At 48.7% G+C, this 20,646-nt stretch overlaps 6 protein-coding genes across 6 annotated transcripts; 3 read left to right on the top strand and 3 right to left on the bottom strand.

The window, feature by feature from the left end:
• Positions 1-331: 331 nt before the first annotated feature.
• Positions 332-5,875, top strand: TRUGW13939_11889 (uncharacterized protein; the record flags this gene model as incomplete). Its single annotated transcript, XM_035494993.1, has 6 exons — positions 332-1,261; positions 1,315-1,557; positions 1,614-1,935; positions 1,992-3,729; positions 3,800-4,794; positions 4,851-5,875. 6 exons carry the CDS (start codon positions 332-334, stop codon positions 5,873-5,875), a joined length of 5,253 nt encoding a protein of 1,750 aa, XP_035350886.1.
• Positions 5,876-6,527: 652 nt separating this feature from the next.
• TRUGW13939_11888 (uncharacterized protein) lies at positions 6,528-8,097 on the top strand (the record flags this gene model as incomplete). Its single annotated transcript, XM_035494992.1, has 3 exons — positions 6,528-6,701; positions 6,757-7,220; positions 7,284-8,097. 3 exons carry the CDS (start codon positions 6,528-6,530, stop codon positions 8,095-8,097), a joined length of 1,452 nt encoding a protein of 483 aa, XP_035350885.1.
• Positions 8,098-8,257: 160 nt separating this feature from the next.
• Positions 8,258-12,155, bottom strand: TRUGW13939_11887 (uncharacterized protein; the record flags this gene model as incomplete). Its single annotated transcript, XM_035494991.1, has 6 exons — positions 8,258-9,196; positions 9,248-9,485; positions 9,537-9,737; positions 10,273-10,446; positions 10,495-10,832; positions 11,055-12,155. The coding sequence occupies 6 exons, from the start codon at positions 12,153-12,155 to the stop codon at positions 8,258-8,260; spliced, it is 2,991 nt and encodes a 996-aa protein (XP_035350884.1).
• An 868-nt stretch (positions 12,156-13,023) lies between these two features.
• On the bottom strand, positions 13,024-14,750 carry TRUGW13939_11886 (uncharacterized protein; the record flags this gene model as incomplete). The annotated part of the gene is made up of 3 exons (XM_035494990.1): positions 13,024-13,990; positions 14,052-14,418; positions 14,474-14,750. The coding sequence occupies 3 exons, from the start codon at positions 14,748-14,750 to the stop codon at positions 13,024-13,026; spliced, it is 1,611 nt and encodes a 536-aa protein (XP_035350883.1).
• Positions 14,751-15,476: 726 nt separating this feature from the next.
• On the top strand, positions 15,477-17,675 carry TRUGW13939_11885 (uncharacterized protein; the record flags this gene model as incomplete). The annotated part of the gene is made up of 1 exon (XM_035494989.1): positions 15,477-17,675. One exon carries the CDS (start codon positions 15,477-15,479, stop codon positions 17,673-17,675), a length of 2,199 nt encoding a protein of 732 aa, XP_035350882.1.
• Positions 17,676-17,814: 139 nt separating this feature from the next.
• TRUGW13939_11884 (uncharacterized protein) lies at positions 17,815-20,609 on the bottom strand (the record flags this gene model as incomplete). The annotated part of the gene is made up of 5 exons (XM_035494988.1): positions 17,815-19,390; positions 19,440-19,661; positions 19,713-20,389; positions 20,440-20,541; positions 20,601-20,609. The coding sequence occupies 5 exons, from the start codon at positions 20,607-20,609 to the stop codon at positions 17,815-17,817; spliced, it is 2,586 nt and encodes an 861-aa protein (XP_035350881.1).
• Positions 20,610-20,646: the final 37 nt, after the last annotated feature.

Genomic DNA, 20,646 nt, shown 5'->3' with positions numbered 1-20,646 from the left:
AAAGAGCTGCACGTGCCCTAATAACAGGCTACACTGGCCCGTGCCCAGAGCCTCTTGATGAAGCTAACTGTAATTGGAATAACGCGTCTACTTATAGTTTCTGATTGGACAATGGCGAATATAGTTGTGGGGGTACTGCCTAGAAACAGTGGGGACTAGCCGCCTGCTGCCTCCTTGCCGATGTATAAAGAAGCGCCTTCCAAGTCAAGCATTGAAGACAACTCAACTTCTTCTGACTTCTATCAATCACTGTCAACTACATTTTCTATCATCTATCTCTGCTGTCTAGTTCCTATACCCCTGAACTCATCAATTCCTCAGATTGCTAGCCATGGCCGCTGAATTCGCTCTCCCAGCGATTCCTGCTAAGCATTCTCAATTCCTCGATTATGTGCGGTCCCATCCGGAAAAGCCCATCGTTGACCTTGTTCAGCCATACAATGAGTTTGACGCTGTTCTTCGAAAGATATATGCCCAGCAGCCATCAAAGTTAGCCGTTGCTGATGACTTCGTCAATGTTGTGCCAGTCTTTGATGACAGTGGTTCGGCAGATATCCGGGTTCGAGCTCGCGATATCTCTTCCGAATCAAACGAAGTCAAAGAAAGGTATTTGCTGACCCTGAAAGACGAAGATCGCAGGCCCAATGGTTCTCCGGCTGTTGTGACGAGTTTCAAAGAATACCAGCAGAACTTCAACATCTTCTGTGAAAGCTCATTGAGCGATATGGATTGGAGCAATGTGGTTGCTGCGGGAAGTGCTGTAGCCACCTCTCTATTACCGGTTCCAAAGGAACATGCAAACTCAAAACGCGGCCTTCGCCATTTCTACCACGAACAATTTGCGCCCGCATCTGATGTCGATCTGTTCCTCTATGGATTAACGGAAGAACAAGCCATTGAAAAAATAAAACAGATTGAAACTAAGATTAAGGACTCTATTCTGGCCGAAACTACGACAGTTAGAACCAAGAATGCTATTACCATCGCGTCACAGTACCCGACGCGCCACGTTCAGATCGTCCTACGAATTTACAAGTCCATTGCCGAGATTCTAACAGGATTCGATGTTGATTGCTCCTGTGTTGCCTATGATGGTAACCAAGTATACATGGCGCCTCGTGGTATTGGTGCCTACATCACCCAAGTCAACCAGATTGATCTATCCCGGCGCTCACCCTCATACGAAAATCGTCTTTCCAAGTATTCTCATAGGGGATTCGAGGTCTTCTGGCCTCATTTGGATCGTTCCCGCATTGACCCGGTAAGATATTTTGTATCAAGCTATTTGCGTATTGTGCGCTCAAATGTATTTAGACTGTGTATGAGCGCAGCTTCACCCGGACCATGGGCCTTGCACGTCTCCTGGTCCTGGAAAAGCTCCCCAAAGTCGCGGATCGAGAAGAATACTTGATTAAAAGACGAACTGAGCGTGGCCGGCCAACTCCAAATCCATATTTCAGGGGCGCTGGAAAATTGCGCGGCAACATCAAGAATGACTGGGACGACGAAGTTCCCGATTGGCTGGAGGGGGACGAAGTGTCAGATTACCACACCTTTGTGAGAAAATACCCACCCAATTAACATTCTAACTACAGACTGCTGATTACTTCCAGACTGTCCCATATGGTGAAAAGTTCCATGCCCGAAAGATTGAAAAACTGCTTTATACCAAAGATTTGCTCCTAAACGCCGAATGGAACAAACCAAAAGATAGAACAGTCAACCTACACCGCCATCCGGCATTTTTCGGACGTTTTTCGGACGTTATCCATGATTGCTGCGGTTATTGTCCTGAAGCGACTACCGCGGAAGATAACGAGGTCGCGGAGGTTGAGGATAAGATATATGTCAAGGGGGACATTACTTTTCTCAAGGACAATCCAGGGCGCCAGGAGATTGGTAGCTTTAATCCCATTACTGAGACCGACTGGACTGGTTAGTTCTAGCCCCGAAATTCTTTTCTGAGATTAAATTACTAACATTGATTAAAGACATGGCATACGTCGGAAACACAGAAGGTCTTTGCCAAGCTATTGTTGACCATGATGCTGAGGAAGTGAAAGAATGGTTGTCTCAAGATGGTTCTGATCCAAATCGCCGTGATTACACAGGGCGTACTCCGCTGCATTTAGCGACCATGACGTCTACCCCAGAGATCGTTCAATATCTGGTTGATCACGGAGCTCGACTAATCTCTCGTCTCACTGATGGAAGAACTGCTCTCCATCTAGCTGCAGCGAGAGGAGATGTTGATATCATAAGGATCCTCCTTAACAAAAGTGAGGAGAATGAAGAGGAAGAGGCACAAAAGCGGCTTGTCCTCAAAAAAACCAATTCTAATGAGATAAAACGCGAGAACGATAATGATTCTGACGATGCCGATATGCTTAGCAATTCTTCTTCTGAAAGCCTTGGTGGAGATAACACCTCATATGCGACCGGCTCGTTTGTTAATGTGAAGAAAGGGTCTGAAGATTCAAAGGATGGCGTTATTCCGGATGATGGAAACGAATTGGAGCCTAACATTTATGATGTTAATGTTCTAGCCTGGGACAACCACACATCGCCGTTACACCTGGCTATCATCAATGGCCATATCGCTGCTGTCGAAGAGCTTGTTTCGTCTTTCGGTGCAGACGTGCTTCTACCTATCAAATTACTAAACGATCATGATCAATCTCCACGAGCTGCCATTCTTACATTGGTTTTAGCTCTTCGTTTGCCAATTGAGCAGGCCAAGTTGATGACGGCTAAGCTTCTACAACTGGGTGCTTCTCCTGCCCAGGCAGACTTGAGCCAAAACACGGCCTTGCTTTATTTCTCAGCATTCAAAGAATATATAGATGGTCTGGACATCTTCCTTCAACATGACCAACCTTCGGTTCAAAGAGCACTTGACTTTATCTCTCTTACCGGTTATGCCGGCAGTGTTAAATCCCCCTTGAAGACTGCAATCCAGCAGAGAAATGTTGTTGGTGCTCTCAAACTTCTGGAAGCGGGTGCCAAACCGGAGATCAGATACGAAGATTATATCAAACAAGCTAAGATAACGGCGCCAAATGTTCTGAATAGGTCGCCAGAAAGCAACCAGAACAATTTCTCAACCAATGTTGAGCAGCCCATTATAGTCGCCGCTCAGACTCAACAACCGAGTGTCGCTATTGAACTATTGGCCTCCGGGGTAGATGTCAACACCCTTAGTACAGCTGGATACTCCTCTCTAATCTATGATCATTGGAATGGAAACGGCACGACACTGTTGGATTGCGTCCAGGAGAGGTTAACACATTTACGCCGATACAAAGGGGAAACGGTTGAAAGAAACCCACCCATCTCCTTACATCCGGAAGATAGCACGTATTTGAAAGAATTTTCCGAGGGTACATATCAGATGTGGACTGGGTCGAGATCTTTGAGAGCAGAACGAGCCAAAGACAAGGCCACGAAAGAAGATTTTGAACGGCAGCTGAAAGCCGCAGAAAGCCGAAAAGGCCTGCAGGAAAAAATGGATGTGGTGAATGATCTGGCTGATGAATATCAGACCCTCGAGACAATGTTAATGGAAAAGGGTGCCAAGAAGTTTGTGGAGTTATACCCACAGAAAATCAAACTTCCTCAAATACCAACTTCTTACAATCATCAACCGACCAAGCCCCAACCTTTCAAAGTCAGTTTTACGTTTAAAACCCCAGATCTAACGGAAACGAAAAAAGATGGATACGTTCAATTGTATGTGACCCTTTTCGGGAGACAGTTTAAGGAGTGTCATTTGACTATTATTGACGCTAATGATTGATAGGTTTGAGGCAGCCTGGAATGGAGATCTTAATACCATAAAATCGATGACACTCGATATGTGGGGGCCAGAAAAGCAGTTCTTTCCTCTTGAAATTTGCGTCACAGACAGAGACGACCTCTCTCCATTCAACATCGCAATCCTGCGAGGACATATTGGTCTTGCAGGGTCAATTATGTCCATATCCAAAGCACAATACAAACCCAAGGAAGAAGAAACCGAGGAAAGGTTTACTCTTGATACCGGGTCCGATTACGATTCGGATTCGGACTCAGGTGGAGATGACAGCTCGAATGAAATTCGGGTTAGACGTCATATAATTGACGACCGGTTTACGATTGAAAATGTCGGCGAAATAAAGACTCAAGTTGAAAGCAAGGTCCCACCACTGAATATTTTAAATCAAACATGCCCGGCGCACGCATTCATCGAGAAGGAAAAACTTCAAGGGGAGCATCCCCAAGGTGTTGTCGAGTATGCTATCTGCAAAGATGATCCAAAACTTCTCAAATTTCTTCTAGAACTTGGCAAGCAACTATCCGCCAACTCCTCTCATGATACCGATCATTCCATATATTCTATTCCGGAGAAAACATTTCTGATGGCCATGAGACTTAGCCGTCTTGACTGTTTGAAAGAGCTCATCAGGCGTGTTGGGACAGGTATCCCTCTCGACAAGTTGGTGGAGAGAAGTGGTGTTGTTGCCAAAGAGAAACCAATTTACTACCAAGGTCTATCTGTACATGGCGAGAAACGTGCAGACTGGGCGGCAGAGAGCAGAGGCGTTGTTATTACCCAACCACAAGACAGACACCCACCTCTTCTGTTGGCTGCATATCAGGGGAATCTCGAAACAGTTGAATGGTTCCTTGGGACTGCTCCTGGTCGACATTATGAAGAGTTTGTTCAAACTAACAAACATGAAAAACGAGTGGAGAAGTTGGCGCAGACAGCGGGTGGTGTTGTACATTCCATCACAAACTGGTTTACCTCGAGGCGTATGTTACTCTTGATCTTGAGCATTTCTGTTATATTGACGACTGATTTCTTACAGGTGATCTCGTCCTTCATTGCGCTATCATGTCCAATCCAACGGATGAATCCATACGACTGGTCAGATACCTAGTAGGGCAAATGCCTCACTGCATATCTGTGAAATCTGTGCAGGGATACACCCCATTAGCACTCGCGTTCTATTTACATCGCGTTGAATTTGCAAAAATTCTGATTCAAGCGGGCGCCGATCAAACTACTCGAGACCAACATGGCCGCAATCTGCTACATCTTTTGTTCTTCAAGACTCCGGAATCTCTAAAACATGTGGAAAATTTTCAACAAATGCTCGACCTTGTGGACCCATTGCTGGTTCCATCCATGCTTGTGGAGCGCTCCTCTCTCCATCCAGGCTCGGTAACTCCTTTCTCACAATGGATAAATTCCCAGTGGTTGAGGAATTTTTCTTCGCGGTATCATCATGTCAATGAAGAACCAAAGGCTAAACTTGCCATTGTTCGAAAGATCTTGGACTTTGCTCAGGGAACCGGCCAAAAACACTTGGAAGCTCTAAATGGTGCCGGAAACTCCGTCGTTCATGATGCAGTTAGGTTTCAAGTGCCAAAGACACTTGGGCTAATCCTCGAGTATCGGCCGGATTTAATTCACCTTGAAAACGCAACTGGCGCTACGCCAAAGGAGATTGCAGAGACTGCATGGGTTCACGATGTTACCAAAGATCCACCAAGTCTCGATACCAACCGCTATAAATATAACTACCATTCGCGACCTCAGTGCGTCGTTTGTCGGTCACCCGAAAGTTTTGTCGAGGAGAATTTGGAAGCCAAAGATGAGAAGCTACCTAGTCAAGGCGTGTACGAAGTCTGCCGCGATTGGGCTTGCAAGGAACGAACAAGCAAAAAGAGAAAACTTGTCACGCTGTTCGACGCGAATGAAGTCGCGAAGAGGCTTGCAGCTCAAAACACGTGGAAAACAAACTGGGATGGTGGCAGAGGGCTACAAAACGCCACAGATAAGGAGATGGACGAAGTGTTAGCGTGGTTAAACTCTACTCGCGTAGACTAATTAGATGGACAAGTTTGAAGTGGAGTTTTAGTGTGTAGTTGAAATTTATTCATTTCTCAAAGCAAAATTATTATACTAAATCTTTATATGGAATAATATACACGAGTTTTATTTCAATACTGCAAGGTGAAAAAACACGCTTATAATATTTGAGAAGCTAGGGCTAAGCAATCGTGATTCCCAAAGAGGAAAATTTCAAGGGGAGAACTCGACCGATGCTCCACACCAGAATAGGAAAATCCCGGCGGAGAAACAACTCTAGGTTCTTCACTAGCCAGGCACATTTTGGAGTTCCTTGGCTTAGCCTAAGTGTAGCGGGACTAGATGGAATAGAAACATGTTGCTGTGAAGATTGAGTTGATCCCCCGCATTTCGATGACTTTTTTTCCACCCCGCAGAACCTCCCATATATTTGGAGTTTCAATTTATCAACATGAAAAAAGGCGAATATGTAGATTGGAAGTTCTCTCCACCGGGATGTGACTCCTGATCCACATCATTTTTGCATAAAATGCCGAAAATAAAGTTCTTTGAAGAACATAAATAAAGACAGGACGACGGAAACTTTCGACGAATAGATTTACCATTCAATATCATTATCAATGTTTTAATATTTCGAGACTATCGCATAAAAGCATATAAGCTCGCTGCCATGCGGTCTTCAATTCTTGTTCACCTCGCCGTAGTGAGTGCCAGCTTGGCAACCCCGGTACAAAAGAGGGATTCGGTGACTGCTCAAGTAAATTTCTCCAACAACACTGGAGACCCTCAACACTTGGCGTCAGGTCTGTTGTATGGAGTTCCTGACACTTTGGATCAAATCCCGGTATGCCGTCAAGAAACTCTTTTGGGTATATGGAGAAAATGAACTGAAAAACTAGTCTACTTTCTACACCGACATTGGCTACAACTACGAACGAGCTGGCGGTGCCCAAATTCCAGCTCCTGGTCGCGGCTGGATTTGGGGACTAACTGAATACGAAGTACGCTTCATTTCTTCAAGTTTCAAGTCTGGTCATATTCTCATACCCATTAAGAACAGATTCGCCTCCGCTTTATCCAATTACAAAACTGCCCGTGAGTACGGTGCGAATTTTATTTTCCTAATCCATGATTTATGGGGAGCCGATGGCACACAGAACTCGTCTGCATCATACCCCGGGGACGATGGGGACTGGACCAGCTGGGATGATTACCTGACCCGGCTATTTTCGGATATGAAGAGCAATAGCATGACAGATGCTTTGATTGTTGATATCTGGAACGAACCCGATGGCAGCGCCTTCTGGAACCGAGAGCAGTCGCAGTACTTGGAGATGTGGGGGAGGACATACTATAAGTTCAGGTTAGTTCTAATTTTAAGGGGGGGGGTTACTTTGAAATAGAAGCTAATAGGATATTGAATTAGAGATGAATTCGGTTCAGATGTTCTCCTCTCTGGTCCAGCATCTGCCGGCGAGCCCCTTTCTAGCAACACGTGGTGGGAAGCATGGGCATCGTTTGTAGCCAGCAATGACAGCATTCCCGATCAGTACGCATGGCACATGGAAGGTGGTTCTGGGGATCTTCTATCTTCACATGCAGGTCTCGCATATTGGCTGTCCACGTACGACTTGCCCCAGAAAACGATCAATATCAACGAGTATGCTGTCTTCGATGAACAAGTCCCCTCCGGGTCAGCATGGTGGATCTCACAGCTCGAGCGAATCGATGCCTACGGACTACGCGGGAACTGGCTCAGTGGTTACCAGCTACATGATTTCATGTCGTCTTTGCTGTCGAAGCCCAACGCGGACACCAGCGAGTACTCTGCCACTGGGACTGGATATTTCCCAAATGGTGATTATCAGGTATATAAATACTATTATCAGAACATGACGGGCTACCGCGTTGGCACGGTTCCATCGACAGACCTCAAGCTGGATGCCTACGCGACTGTTGGCGATGATGGATACGCTCGTGTTCTTGTTGGCGTGCGCATAACCGAGGGCACGTGGGAGTTGCAGTTGAACGGTCTTTCGTCCTTGGGGCTGGCAACCAGTGGCACTCTGAATGTGCACACTTGGGGGTTTCCAGTGAATAGCGACGATGCGCATTATGGCGAGGTGGACGCCCCGACTGATTTGGGCTGGTACGATCATGCGTACTCGGATGATACAGTTACTTTCCCGGTCTATCAGACAGATACGACGACGGCGTATGCATTCGAGTTTGCTATTTAGTCTATACCTTCATATAGTTGGATAGGTCATCATATGGTGACAGATTGAATTGCCGAAAGTGGACATGCATTTGAAGCAATAAAATCATTCTTTCTTTAACTCTATTAACTGGTTTGTTGATAGCCAGGGTAGTATCTATTGGGAGTAACAATGCTAAACCTCATGAAGATGACACCCTTCGATCATGCCTGATAACTTGCACAGTGGGCCAGACCTGCAACAAGACGGCCGCAACCATCATACAGCCCCCGAATACTTGAGCTTTCCAAAATTCGCCAGTCTCGAGATTTACCAAAGCCCCTGCAATCGGGGTACCTGCAAGCCCTCCAAAGGAACTAATCCCCCACATCATACCAAGTCTAGTTCCGATATAGTGCATATCCGGGCAGAGTATTGGGTGAGAAATGATAGTCGTTGGCGCAGTGACGAGAATACCAGTAAGGAAACCCCAGTAGCATAGCCAGACTATGAAACCGGCTGTGCTGGTAATTGCGAGCCAGGTGAATATGGCCAGTGCGGAGCCAGCGGTGGAAAAGACGAGGATGTAAATTGGTTTGATAATCTTTTTATTCTCCCCTTTCGAAATATTTAATACCATGTACGGTATTGTTCGGCCGAAAGTTGATGCGCCGTTGATTATGGCAAGCATGTAGAAAGACAAGTCTTTGGAAACGTGTAAACGCGACGTTCGAGCATACGTTGGGACATAGAATATCGGGATATAATAAGCAAGCATCACGCATGTCAGACTGACAGAGTAAAGCATGAATGTTGGCTCCATAAATGCTCGACGGTCGATGAGACTACGTCTGGTTGATGCTGCACGAACGGGATGTCGACAGAGAATGATGCAGATCAGCAGCGCTAGAATCAGCGTGATGAATGCGATGATGCGAACGGTCCATGGAAACCCAATCTTGGGCTGTAGACGACGAAATAAAATTGGATAGATGACACTTCCGATGCTAGAGCCAATTGATGCAAGACCGATAGCAATCGGTCGCTTGTTCGCGTTGAAATTAGACGATATCACAGCAAGCGAAGGTATATATGCTATACCGCCTCCAATCCCTACGCAAAAGCCTTGGGCAAGGAGGATCTATCATTCCCCATTAGCATGAGCTCACAAAGCAAATCGAAGAAGACATACCTGGTAATAGCTAGTCGCCAAGCTGGTCATCATCATACCAAGGACCGTGAGAAAGCAGCCAACGATCATCAGCGGCCGCACATAGCCTGCATCCACCATAGGACCAGTGAAGACACCGAGCAAGACGATAAAAGTTGCCTGCGCGCTGCCCACCCATGAAATAGCCGAGGGCGAGACTGTTGGTAGCAAGACAGTCTGGTAGTACTCTTGAAAAGCGCCATATGTACTCAGAAGGCCCCTTTGCTCATGTCAGATGTGAATAGCTCACGCGAAACGAATGAGAGATTACCAAGAGTTAACAAAGACACAGAAACCGGCCACAACTGTCAGCCATTTCTCGAGGCTGCTGTTGCTAACCAGCGCCTTTTCATTGTTGGCAACATCTTCCACGGCGACCGAGTTGTTGTTATTGTGTTCCGGGTATTTGAAATTAGGGCTCATCTCTATTTTTCCGGTCATCTCAGTGGCATGTGAGAAGAGGGTGAGACGTCTAAATAAAAGTGAAGTTTTATGACAAGCTCTACTGTTGTTCCAGCTTCGAAATTATTGCGGAGACAGTAATAACGCCATCCTCGCCGAAGTGGGGATCCTGGCGCTGACTGTCGGATCGGCTTCAGATGAGAACTGCCGAAAGCGTCGACTTCCAAGCTCTCTAGAGTGGTTTTGACAAGGCGCAGGGGTCGTATTTCTTAGCTGCAGCTCAATCCTCCGTAATATGTGTCATAGGTTGCTTTACAGCCCGGCTAAAGCGGATCGCGGGCTTTCGAGCTTCCCCGCATATTCGGCTTCTGTATAAACGACCGAGATCTGGGAATTGATTGAACAAAATAACATTGAAATATCCATGGCATTGTTTGGGTATAAACGGTAAATGAAAAAACAAAAGCAGAGATCCCCCGTCTTGAAGTCTATCGTTTTTCCATTTGACGCCTCATATTCTCCAACTCGCCCATGCTCGTGCTTAAATTCTTCATTGGAGTACAAGTGCATGCGACATTTCCGTGCCCGCTTTCTCATATCCACACTTGGCATAGAAGGCCTCGTTTCGTGGCGAGCAGTTGAGAACCGTTTGGTGGCATCCCACGGCCGCTGCGATGGCGTCTAGTGTGTTGATCAGTTTCTGGCCAAAGTGTTTTCCCTGGTGGTCTTTTGCGATGCAGATGTCTTCGATATGGCCGAGGGACGCGAGACCCTGAATACTACAATCCAATTAGCTACGATGCAGATGAAAGAAGAGGAGAACAAACAATTTCTTCTCAACCACCACCGTCCCTGTGCCGACAATGCGGTCCGTGGCATCGACAATGACAACGCAGTAATACCAGCCCTTGCCATGGGTCTTTTGCCAGTCGAACCGCTCGTTAAACTGCTCTTCTGTGGTTTCGCCAGTCCAGGTGAGGTCTTGGAGGCAGTTCAAGAAGCCACGGTGGTAGTCGTCGCGGGCAAGCGGGCGCATCGTGTACCCCTCCGGGTAGAGCGCCTTGGTCTCAGGTGAGATGACGGCGGGGTCGAAGATGAAGTCTGCCATCCTGGGCTCACGTATCAGCGCAGGTGATGTTGCTGTCTTGGTGTATGTAAAGACAGACTGCAAACGTGAAGAGATAACAAAACAAAACAAACAAGGCAGACGCGGAGAACCCCGCTGTGCCCCATATGCCTAATGCAGTATAGTATGTTTTTCTGCATACATGTTCAATTCTGTAGAAAATGCATCAATTGCTGATATTACTGGTATCTAGATTACAAAATATAAACCATGAACAAATTCAGTACTTGCTGGATAACAAATCCATCACAACTTCACAACCAGCTTCTTCGCAGACACCCCCCTTCTCTGCAGGTCCAACGCTTGTTGCACATCCTCCAGGCCGTGACCAACGATTTCAGGCTCTGGCGCAGCAAGATATTTCTTTTCAGCCAGGGCCTTGGGAAGAAACTCTCCAAATATGGCGTTCCCCAGATCCGTCTTCTTCAGGTCGCTGCCCCATACAAACTTGCCGCTCACCCCGGTCCTCATCTTCTTATAGCGCACCGACAGATTCGTCGATAACATGTCAAACATAAGGCGTACGATGGTCAAAATACCTACATTTCCTTCTTTGGGGAGATTTGCTCCCCCAATCTCGGTTACGAATTTGTTGCCCTTGGCCTTACTCAGGATATCGATGCAGTGTCCAACAGAATTTTCTCCAATGGCCATGGCACCGGCCATATCCTTGTTTTTCAAGGCATCAATTATATCCTTGACGACTGTTTTGGAGTTGTAGTCAAACACCTGGCTGGCTCCGAGCTTCCTCACATACTCAAAATTCCGCGGAGACGAGGTCGAAAACACTTCGTAGCCTGCAGCCGTCGCCAGCTGCACGGCATTACTTCCCACGCTGGTAGAGGCGCCCCAGATTAGGACTGCTTTTCCTGTTGGCCCCTTTGAAGGAATCGTGGGCCAGCGTAGGTTCATATAGTCCTCCAAGAACAGACCGGATGCGGCCGTGGCCAGTCCCAATGGAAGAACGGCGGCGTGTTCATAAGACAAATCGGCGGGGATTTTCGATGCAAGGTTCTCCACGGCAATCGAATAGTTCTGAAAAGCACCCTCTGCAGAGTTGTTTCTGTCTGGATCAAGACCGGTAGACACAGCCAGCACGCGATCCCCGACGGCGAATCGAGTAACTTCGCTGCCCACTTCAGTGACTTCGCCCGTCATGTCAGCGCCGAAAATGGCCGGGTATGTGATCCAGCCGAATGCCAAATTGCCCATGAGCTGGAGCATCCAGTCCATCGGGTTGATGGCCACAGCGGCATTTTTGATGACGATTTCATTCGCCTTGGGTGTTAGGTAGGGTGCGGACTTGACGACCATCGGCGTGCCGTTTTTCTGCGTGATCCACGCGGCTTGGTTGGGAGGCATATTGCTGATGGAGGGTCGATATAGGGATATGTCAAATTGGTTTCAAGGGAGAAGTACATATGTAAAGTGCATGGATTACGGATGGGGAGAGGAGACATTATATACATGTAGACACTGTTAATCTGCAGGTTCAAATTCTTGGCGACGACTGTTGAAGCAGAGAAAAATGCTTCAATCGCATGGACCGTCCGACCGTCCGCTCCGCCGGCGAATGGCATTCCCCGATACAATAGTGGAAGTCTGTGCTGAATTGGTCTCGTATGTCATAGTCGATTCGGAATTGCGTAGATGATGACATTTTGGAGTAAGCTTGTTATCTGTCCAAATCGCGGTCAAATAAGTAAAGTTACTCAAGTTCATAGGAGATTGCGGTCTCGAAAACTTTACCCGAAAAGGAAATTATCTTCTCGAGGCTACGGTATAATTCGTGGCCCACCCCGCACAACATTTAATATTATTAGTTGATATACAATACAATTTCACTGCCATGGCCTACGAGGAAATCGAAATTAGAGTAAAAGTCTCACGATCGTTCATCGTAAAAATTTCCGTTTCAGGAAATTCGGCCATCGCACCGGTAAATCACGGTATCTCCGGCTTACTCTGGCCGCTTCGGCCGAACTTGTCCTTACACTATACTAATTATAAATGTATTCTTTTATATATATATATTTCGCTAAATAAATATTATTGAATACATGAGAATGACATGAAAATTCCCCAGCATATATCCAACGCAATTCGTCAAGTCTAGAGCAAGTTGGTCGAGCGGTCGCTTTTCCGGTCAGACGACTCCCCCCATCGATAAATGCAACATGTGTGTATATAGTGATAGAGATATAGATCGTGACGTATCATTCGATGCAGCCTACACGGGAACAATCCAGAGCACCGCACCGGCGAGCAAAACTCCCATGCCCAGCGTCCCATACATCCAGGGCAATTTCGGATCGACGGTGAGCGGCGAGACAGTCATTGCGAGTATAGCGCCGACCGAGGCAGACGATATATACAACGCAATGACAATCGACTTCATCGACTTTGGCGCGGCCGCATAGGCATACTCGACTCCTGCGACGGCCGCAAAGGCCTCGGCGGCGGCAATGAACACGTATGCCGGGGCCTGCCAAAACACGGAGATGGCGTTTGGCATCTTCCCGTCAAAGCAGTCTAGTGACCGTGGGTGATCGTAGCAAGGAGGGGACAGGTAGATCATGCGCTGGACAAGGGCCGCGTATAGCATAGCGATACCGCACAAGACAAAGCCAAGTTTAACTCGGTCGGCTGCAACGAGAGCAAGTCCCATCTTGCGGAGAAAGGGGAAGATAAGGCGATCCAAAGTTGGGAGGAAGATCAGAACAGCGACTGGGTCTATGACGGTCATTATATCGTTGGGAATGCCGTGGGTCTCCATGGTTGCAGCTTGCGAGATGAAGTTTGTCATGTACTGCGCGTATGCCGCCCAGAAGAAGGGGTACAATACAAAGACCTTGGATGCTACCAAAGTGTTGTGGATATCGTCGACGAATTTGTCATCCCAGGGCAGCCTTTCAGCTGGGTCTTCTTCGTCTTGGAAAGAAGGGCGCGCATGGTCGAAATTGCCTCGATTTTTGAGAGCTATCCATAACACTCGTCCGGCATTGAAGAGCAACGATTTGTCCGGTGGGAGACTCACATATCGATCTTTACTTGCCAGGATGATGACTAGTCCAATTAAAAAGACAACCAGAGGCAGGGAAAAAGCTGCAGTAAATCCATAGTACTTTTCGACCGGCGTAGTAACCATGGATGTAACAGAGCCTATGTTGATGTATATGAAAAAAGTCGTAAAGATCCTATCCATCATCATGTTAGCTGAAGTTCAATATTTAGAAGCAAAAATCAAAGTAAAAGTACCTTTGAAGGGTCAGGTCCTTGTCGACCACGACTTTCTCTCCCGATTTCAAGACGCGCACGACTTCTTTGGGGCCGGTATATTGCTCGGCGATCAGCGAGTTTACGTTTGTCTTGATACCACCAGTGCCGATTCCTATCAAGAACAAGGACAGGAGCATTCCGGAGAATGACAGTCCTCGATCGTGCACCAGTGGCAGAGAGGAGAGGACCAAGATACTCAGTCCACAGATGTAGATCACAGACGCATACGTGATTGTTCGCAGTCTTCCGAGATACTGCTCAGCAATGACGGCGCCGGCCACGGGAGTCACAAAACACCACATGATGAAGGTCAGATTGACTATGGTGGCATTAGCCTGACCGAGGCCTATTTCTTCGTTAGCGTCCTTTTTTTTTATATAAACAATGTGATAGCAACGAACCGATTCCGCCCGGCAGCAAAGGGTCGTCGCGCGGGTTCTGGACGTAGTTTTGCAGAGGCGCGGCCATGCCGAAAAAGGCGAATCTCTCGCACGCCTCGATTGTCGCGATGATCCAGACGTTGAGAGGCAGAGAATCGGCGACGCGGCGCAAGCCATGCAGAGGTTGCTGTTCGGTTCCGGAGTCTCCGTTTTCCGTGTATACATTATTGTGTCGCGCGCTGTCGCTGCTGTTCAGGAGCGGCGTGCGGCTAGTCGCGGGCTCCTCCTGGTCGAGCATGTTGTGCTTTTACGAAGCACCGCTCTTATAAACAATATTCTCTCTGTATCTGTGGGAGAGAGAGAGAGAAAGAGTCTGAGGGGTGGTTGGGAAGAATCAATGTGAACAAGGGTGCATTCCGGCTGCCGATCCCCGGTTGGGCTAACCGGATTATCAGCGCGCTTATCTCGTACATTATTATGCGTTGGTTATCAGAGGAGCCTCACTGGCAGCTGTTGCTATTCTTAACCTTCACTTGATCACAATCAGTACGTCGTAGTTGATGCGCAGAGGTGTCTAGCTAGAGTAACTGCTATCCTCGCACTCATAACGCACCATTGCACCAACCGACGTATAGAGTAACAAATTTTTCTTGTCAGTACTTAGTAGTAATGACAGTACTACATATAGTATGTACAGTCTCCCTCATAACACCCGAAACTCAATTACTATTAAATGGATCCAGACCCAATATTAATATAGTAGTAAGCAATACTAGTCGAGCTGCAGCCTGCAAAAGCCCTAAACGAGGCGCCCCAGCGGCGCGCTGATTGGGCGGAATCCGCCACGTTTTCAGGCACCAACTGGCTGCCTGGAGCAAGATTTCCCGATGCGGAAAGGGGCCACGACTGTTGCAGAGTATAAAATGCGTTCACGAGCCTACTGTATTTTTGTGATTGTACAGTTCATTAAGCCTCGGTTCAGTTTCTCTACACTTTGCACTTTGCACTTTACACTGAATTTATCATGACGAAGCGTGCCAGCAGTCCAGACGCCAATCGCCGGCGCGTCAAGCCGACGCCTGTCGATTTGAACAAGTTCCGCGTCACAAATCTCAATGACGGCGAAGCCGTGCATCAGACATGTATCTTGATCGATGGCGAGTGTCCGAGTCTGGGCTATGCCGAAGACACCAGCTTCGTCTCCGTCTCGTCGACCGACCAGGTGAGCCAAGTTCAGCATACGCAAAACTGGCCAGTGGCAGCAGCAGCACAGGGCCAGTGGAAAGCGCTGGTCATGCTGTCGCCGGGGGTCAACAGCCTCGTCTTCAAACTCCATCATGCTAGCGGGGTTTCCGATACGATTGAAATGAACGTGACGTATCAGCCGCTGCTCCAGCTGCCGCCGCTACATCTAGCTATCCTTGTAGCAAAGGACTCGTCCCTGTTGATGGACTGTCCGCCGGCCAAGTTTGGCGGGATATCGACTGCCCACAGCAGTATCGATGCAGCCATTTCCAAATTCCGCGTTGCGGCGTACATGTGGCAGGCGCTGACGGCCGAGGATATGCGTCAAAAGGGCTTTGGACGACGCTCGTTCCGGCTCGACGAGGAATGGGTCCCAAACACTACACTACAAAAAACCCACCAGTCGGCGCACGAGGTCGCAGCCAGCAGTATGGGCTGCATGGCCAAGGTACATCTCATCCGGTCCGAAAAGACCGTGGCCCAGCTCCGAGACGCCAATGTCGCTCAGCAGAACCCACGCGGGCACCGCAGGGAGGCATTGCATGAGTACTTTGAGTCAGCCCTGAAATCCCACGGAGCGCCCTTTGACTCAACCTGCCATCCTGTCGTCGCGGGCATGATCTTGGATTCGCACTTTGATCCAGAGACCTCGCTCATCCTGGGCCACGCCGCGCTGGGCTGCCATAAACCAAACGGAATGTCCCTCGGCATCTTCGGCAGCCACCTCACCTACTCCTGGCCGCGTTTTATGGAAGAAATCCCAGCATGTCTGACCGATACCACCCGCACTGGCGATATGGTTGGCAACGACAATGGCGAGTGTGACACAATGCGCGGCGCGTGTTTTGTCGGCCAGGGCGCCTTTTTGCACGAGGTCGGTCATGCTTTTGGCGCAAACCATACGACTGGAATCATGGCTCGCGGGTACAGCAAACACTGGAGTCGCAATTTCCTCGCAAGTGCAGCAGATAGTCAAGAAAATCAGGCCAAATGGGATCTGCGAGATGTGCTCAAGTTCAAGCTTCTGCCGCACTTTCGACTGCCGGGCGAGCAGCTCGTGACGGCTGATTTCAAAAGCGCTTATATCACGATCGATGGCACTCCAGACGTCGATGATGACGGCGAAGAGATACAAAACGCCGGTCTCAAGATAGCCTGTGCGGCAGGACTGGCTCAAATCACAACTACAAGCGGTGACGACAAGAAGACATTCGACTTTACCGCCGATAAAGCAGACCCTCCAAAGGAGTTCTTATTCAACGACATCAACGAACAATACGACAACCAGCAGCCGCTCAAAATCGAGGTTCTGGCAATGAACGGCAAGGAGCGCGTTGTCGATGCATGGAAGCTCCTGAGGCAAGGGAACCAGTCCATCCTCCGCATCCCTCATAGCAGCATAGTCCTTAACAAAGAATCCGCTAGATCCGATGAGTTCCATGAGGATACTGACGGCAACGACGACCAGGAAAGGTTTATACCGTGGGCATTTTTGCTGCGTGAGCGCGGTCACGATGGCAATCTGCATCGCGCGACTTCGATTGATCTGCGAGTTGGGTGCACCATGGATGGCGCGAGGGTGTATTTTGCCGATGGCCACTATGCAAACTGCGGTCCGATGATGATGAACGGGGCGCGGCACGAGTTTGGTGGACATGCCTCTGAACGCCACGATATCCCCGAGGGTGTGACAATCGTTGCTGTAGAGGTTGCCACCGAGAGTCAAGGATGGGGCAGCTTGGCTGGCATCCGGATGACGCTGAGCAATGGCCAGGTCTGGGGAGAGCTCAACGCAGAGTCAAACGCCGAAAGCGTGGTCACTCTTAAGCCGGGCGATGGGGATGTTATCGTTGGCTTCTATGGACAGAGCGATCGCCACTCTGGATACACGTATGAGTTTGGCATCATGACCGCACCAGAGGGGTTTGAGTTGCCGGAGCAAGTTTATACCATGCCGGAGCTGAAGAATTCTTCCTGAAACTGTTAAATCTTTCCGGGGTTAGTAGTTAGTATAGTGAAAAGGTGTAATTCAACAATAGTGCGTGCACGGGTATATTTTCAAATCAAATCGAGCAAAGCTAATCGCGCCTTGTTTTTATCTACATGTATGTCCATGGCTAAAACCCAGCCTCTTCGAATACAGTACCTCTGACCTGGATGAGGGCCGTCAGTTCGAGAATGAATTCGTACAAAATAACAACGTTTGTAAGTATATGTCCCAGCGTCACCGTATCTTCGTTCTCCGGTGGGGTTGGCTGGTTTTCTTCATCATCAACGGTGGATGTCTCGGTTGTAATTCCCACTGTAGAGTTGCGCTCCGAGTCGCTGGCAACCAGGCTTCCAGTCAGATTGTCGAGTCGGTACGGGCTGGCCAGTCGGCGACGAAGATCATCTATTATAATCGGACGGCGAGAAGGGTCCCGAGAGTCTGGTGTCTGGATTGGCGGCTCCTGCAACGGAGAACCAATCGTGCTTCGGGGTAGCGACCCTGGTGTCATGATAGACGAAGCAGTGTCTGAAATGACATTGATAGGACGGCCGCGTGGAGAGAGCGGCGTCTGGTCGGGCTGCACTGAGCGAGCTGCGGGAGGCTGCGAGGTCTGACGAGACGCAGCGGTTTCGCTTTCGATAGGAGCATCATCCCCGTGCAACAGGTCACGACGAGCAGCGACAAGGACATTAAAATCGGGAATTTCTCTTTGCCATTGTTCAATCTGATCAAGCAATTTTCGGAGAGTCTTTGCAACTGGTGTGTAGTTTTCATCTGACCAGGTCGGTTCGGCAAGGCCTCGTCTGATAGGTTCTAGGGGGTCGGTCGGTGTAGATTCCTCGGGGTTCTCGTCTTCATCATTTTCGGCTGCAGTCACAGATGGACTGGTTAATAGAGTTGGGCCATCTTCCTGGTACTCATATTTTGATGGTTCGACCAAAAGCCACCCATTCAAAGAAACAAGATTAGACGAGGCAAGGCTACCAATGACCTCAGTCAGACCCAGATTCACGCTAACGCTGTTGGAAAAGAAGTCTGCCATGAGGTTCAAAATCTCCTTGAATATGGGATCATCAGTTCGCACGTCCAGGGGCTTGTCGGTGGGTCCATCCAAAATGCTGCCCTTTGGCGATGGGATGAACAGACGAGATTCAATTATGAGAGTGGCATCCTTGGAGTAGTTTTCATAGGAGTCATTTAGCGATGGGTCGTCAAAGATAACAGTGGCTAGTGACATGTAGCTTTTGATCTCTGCATTCAGAGCACCCACGCTGCGTTGCGGACCTGATGTGGGTTGTGCCGTTTTGATTAGTGACCCAGCAAAGGAATGATGCCTGCGTAATATGACCGTGACAAGACGCAGTGTGGCAAAAATTGTCTCCTTGTTGCGAGACTTGATACTCATCAAGATCAAGTCTACTAAATTAAACAGTGACGGAGAAGGGCTCGGTCCAGACTGCTCTTCTGCAAAGGCAGCAAGAAGATCCAACGACTTACGCCGGCTAACGGACATGTGCTTGTTGTGCGTCTTTTGCGGAACATCTATGACTGGTTCGTCTGCGATTGGAGACGCCAGTAAAAAATGGAGAGTGCGATGAACAAGTTCCGGCTGGTCAATCGACTCTAATATCCTACAAAGATATGTCAAGACTGCTGACGTCGACCCTCCTTTGACATCGGAAGACTCAAGAAGGGAAGGATATCTACAGGTGTCAGCAAGTAGTAACTAATAAAAAGAGCAAATAATCTTACAGTAGTTGCTGCAGGAACAAGACTTGAAAGTGGTCCAGCAGCGTATCATTGACTTCTTTCGAGCGGCAATGGTCTATCGTATCCTGCCAAAACAGGAGATAGGATAAGAACGACTCAAAATCGGCGCCAACCGAGGGTGGAACATCATTTCGAATGTCATTCTCATCAGAGAGAGCGATTATTGTCGGGACATTTCCTTCGGCGAAAATGGGGCGAATGTTTCTACGCCGCACGTCAGCAAATACAGATAAAAAGACGTCAACTTGAGCGTACCGACTGAGCTGACTATACGATGCACCAAGACCTGTGGCCATGAGCGTCGCCAGGTCGCTTTCTATTAGCCACTTCTCCAGGATCCTAGACCTCGTGGCCGTCTCGATGAGATATAACAAGCCGGTCCGGGCAAAATCGCCTGTTCGACCCTCTCGATGAACGTAATCCACCAGCAGATAGAAAAGAGGAAAGTCGTCCTTCCGCGTCACACCAGCAAACTGCTCGTCTTCTTCGAGCTCGCGCTCCGGTAGCTCTGGTTGCTTGGGTATAAACCACGCCGTCAAGATGTTTGGCCGCAGGCGTATATTATTGGCGACCCCGAAGAGCAATTCAACCAATCTCGACTCCACATCGTCTGCGTGCACGCCGTTCCTCCGCACAAGATCAACCAGCGCCCGCGAAAATACCCGGTTGTCCACAATACCGTCCACCTCGGCATCGATCAGGGTGTTGAAGAACACGGTTGCGGAGCGGGCCAGTTCTTCGTCTCGATACGTCAGGGCCAGCTTCGTCACAGTCACGAATATTTGCGATGTCGATGCGTATGCCAGGCATGGATGCGGCGCGGGGCCCCGCGATTCATCGCTAAGTACATGGTTGAGACGGTCGATGCAGGACCGCGCGTGGACAGTCGCCGCGACTTCGCTCGATGCGGAGTTGCTCGAACGCCAGATTTGCTTGCACACATCAGACGGGCTTTCCGTGACGTACAGGGCATCTGACTCACCTGGAGGGAGTTGCAAGATCTCTTAAAGGCCGTCAACCGCTCAACAGGGGTGTTGGTCCGAGGGGTTTTGGAGGTGCGAGCGCCACCGATGAGTCGCGACCACTGGTACAGTTGTTGTTAGAGCGACAGTCCTGCCGCGGCGGGGTGGCAAAGGGACTCACAAAATCCATTGTTCAGACAAACGGCGCGTCCCCTCAGGTTGATAGA

This window comes from Talaromyces rugulosus, chromosome VI (genome assembly GCF_013368755.1).
Source record: "Talaromyces rugulosus chromosome VI, complete sequence".
Classification (NCBI taxonomy): Eukaryota; Fungi; Ascomycota; class Eurotiomycetes; order Eurotiales; family Trichocomaceae; genus Talaromyces; species Talaromyces rugulosus.
The sequence above is the reverse complement of the archived record's forward strand: the minus strand, read 5'-3'. Positions and strand labels throughout refer to the sequence as shown.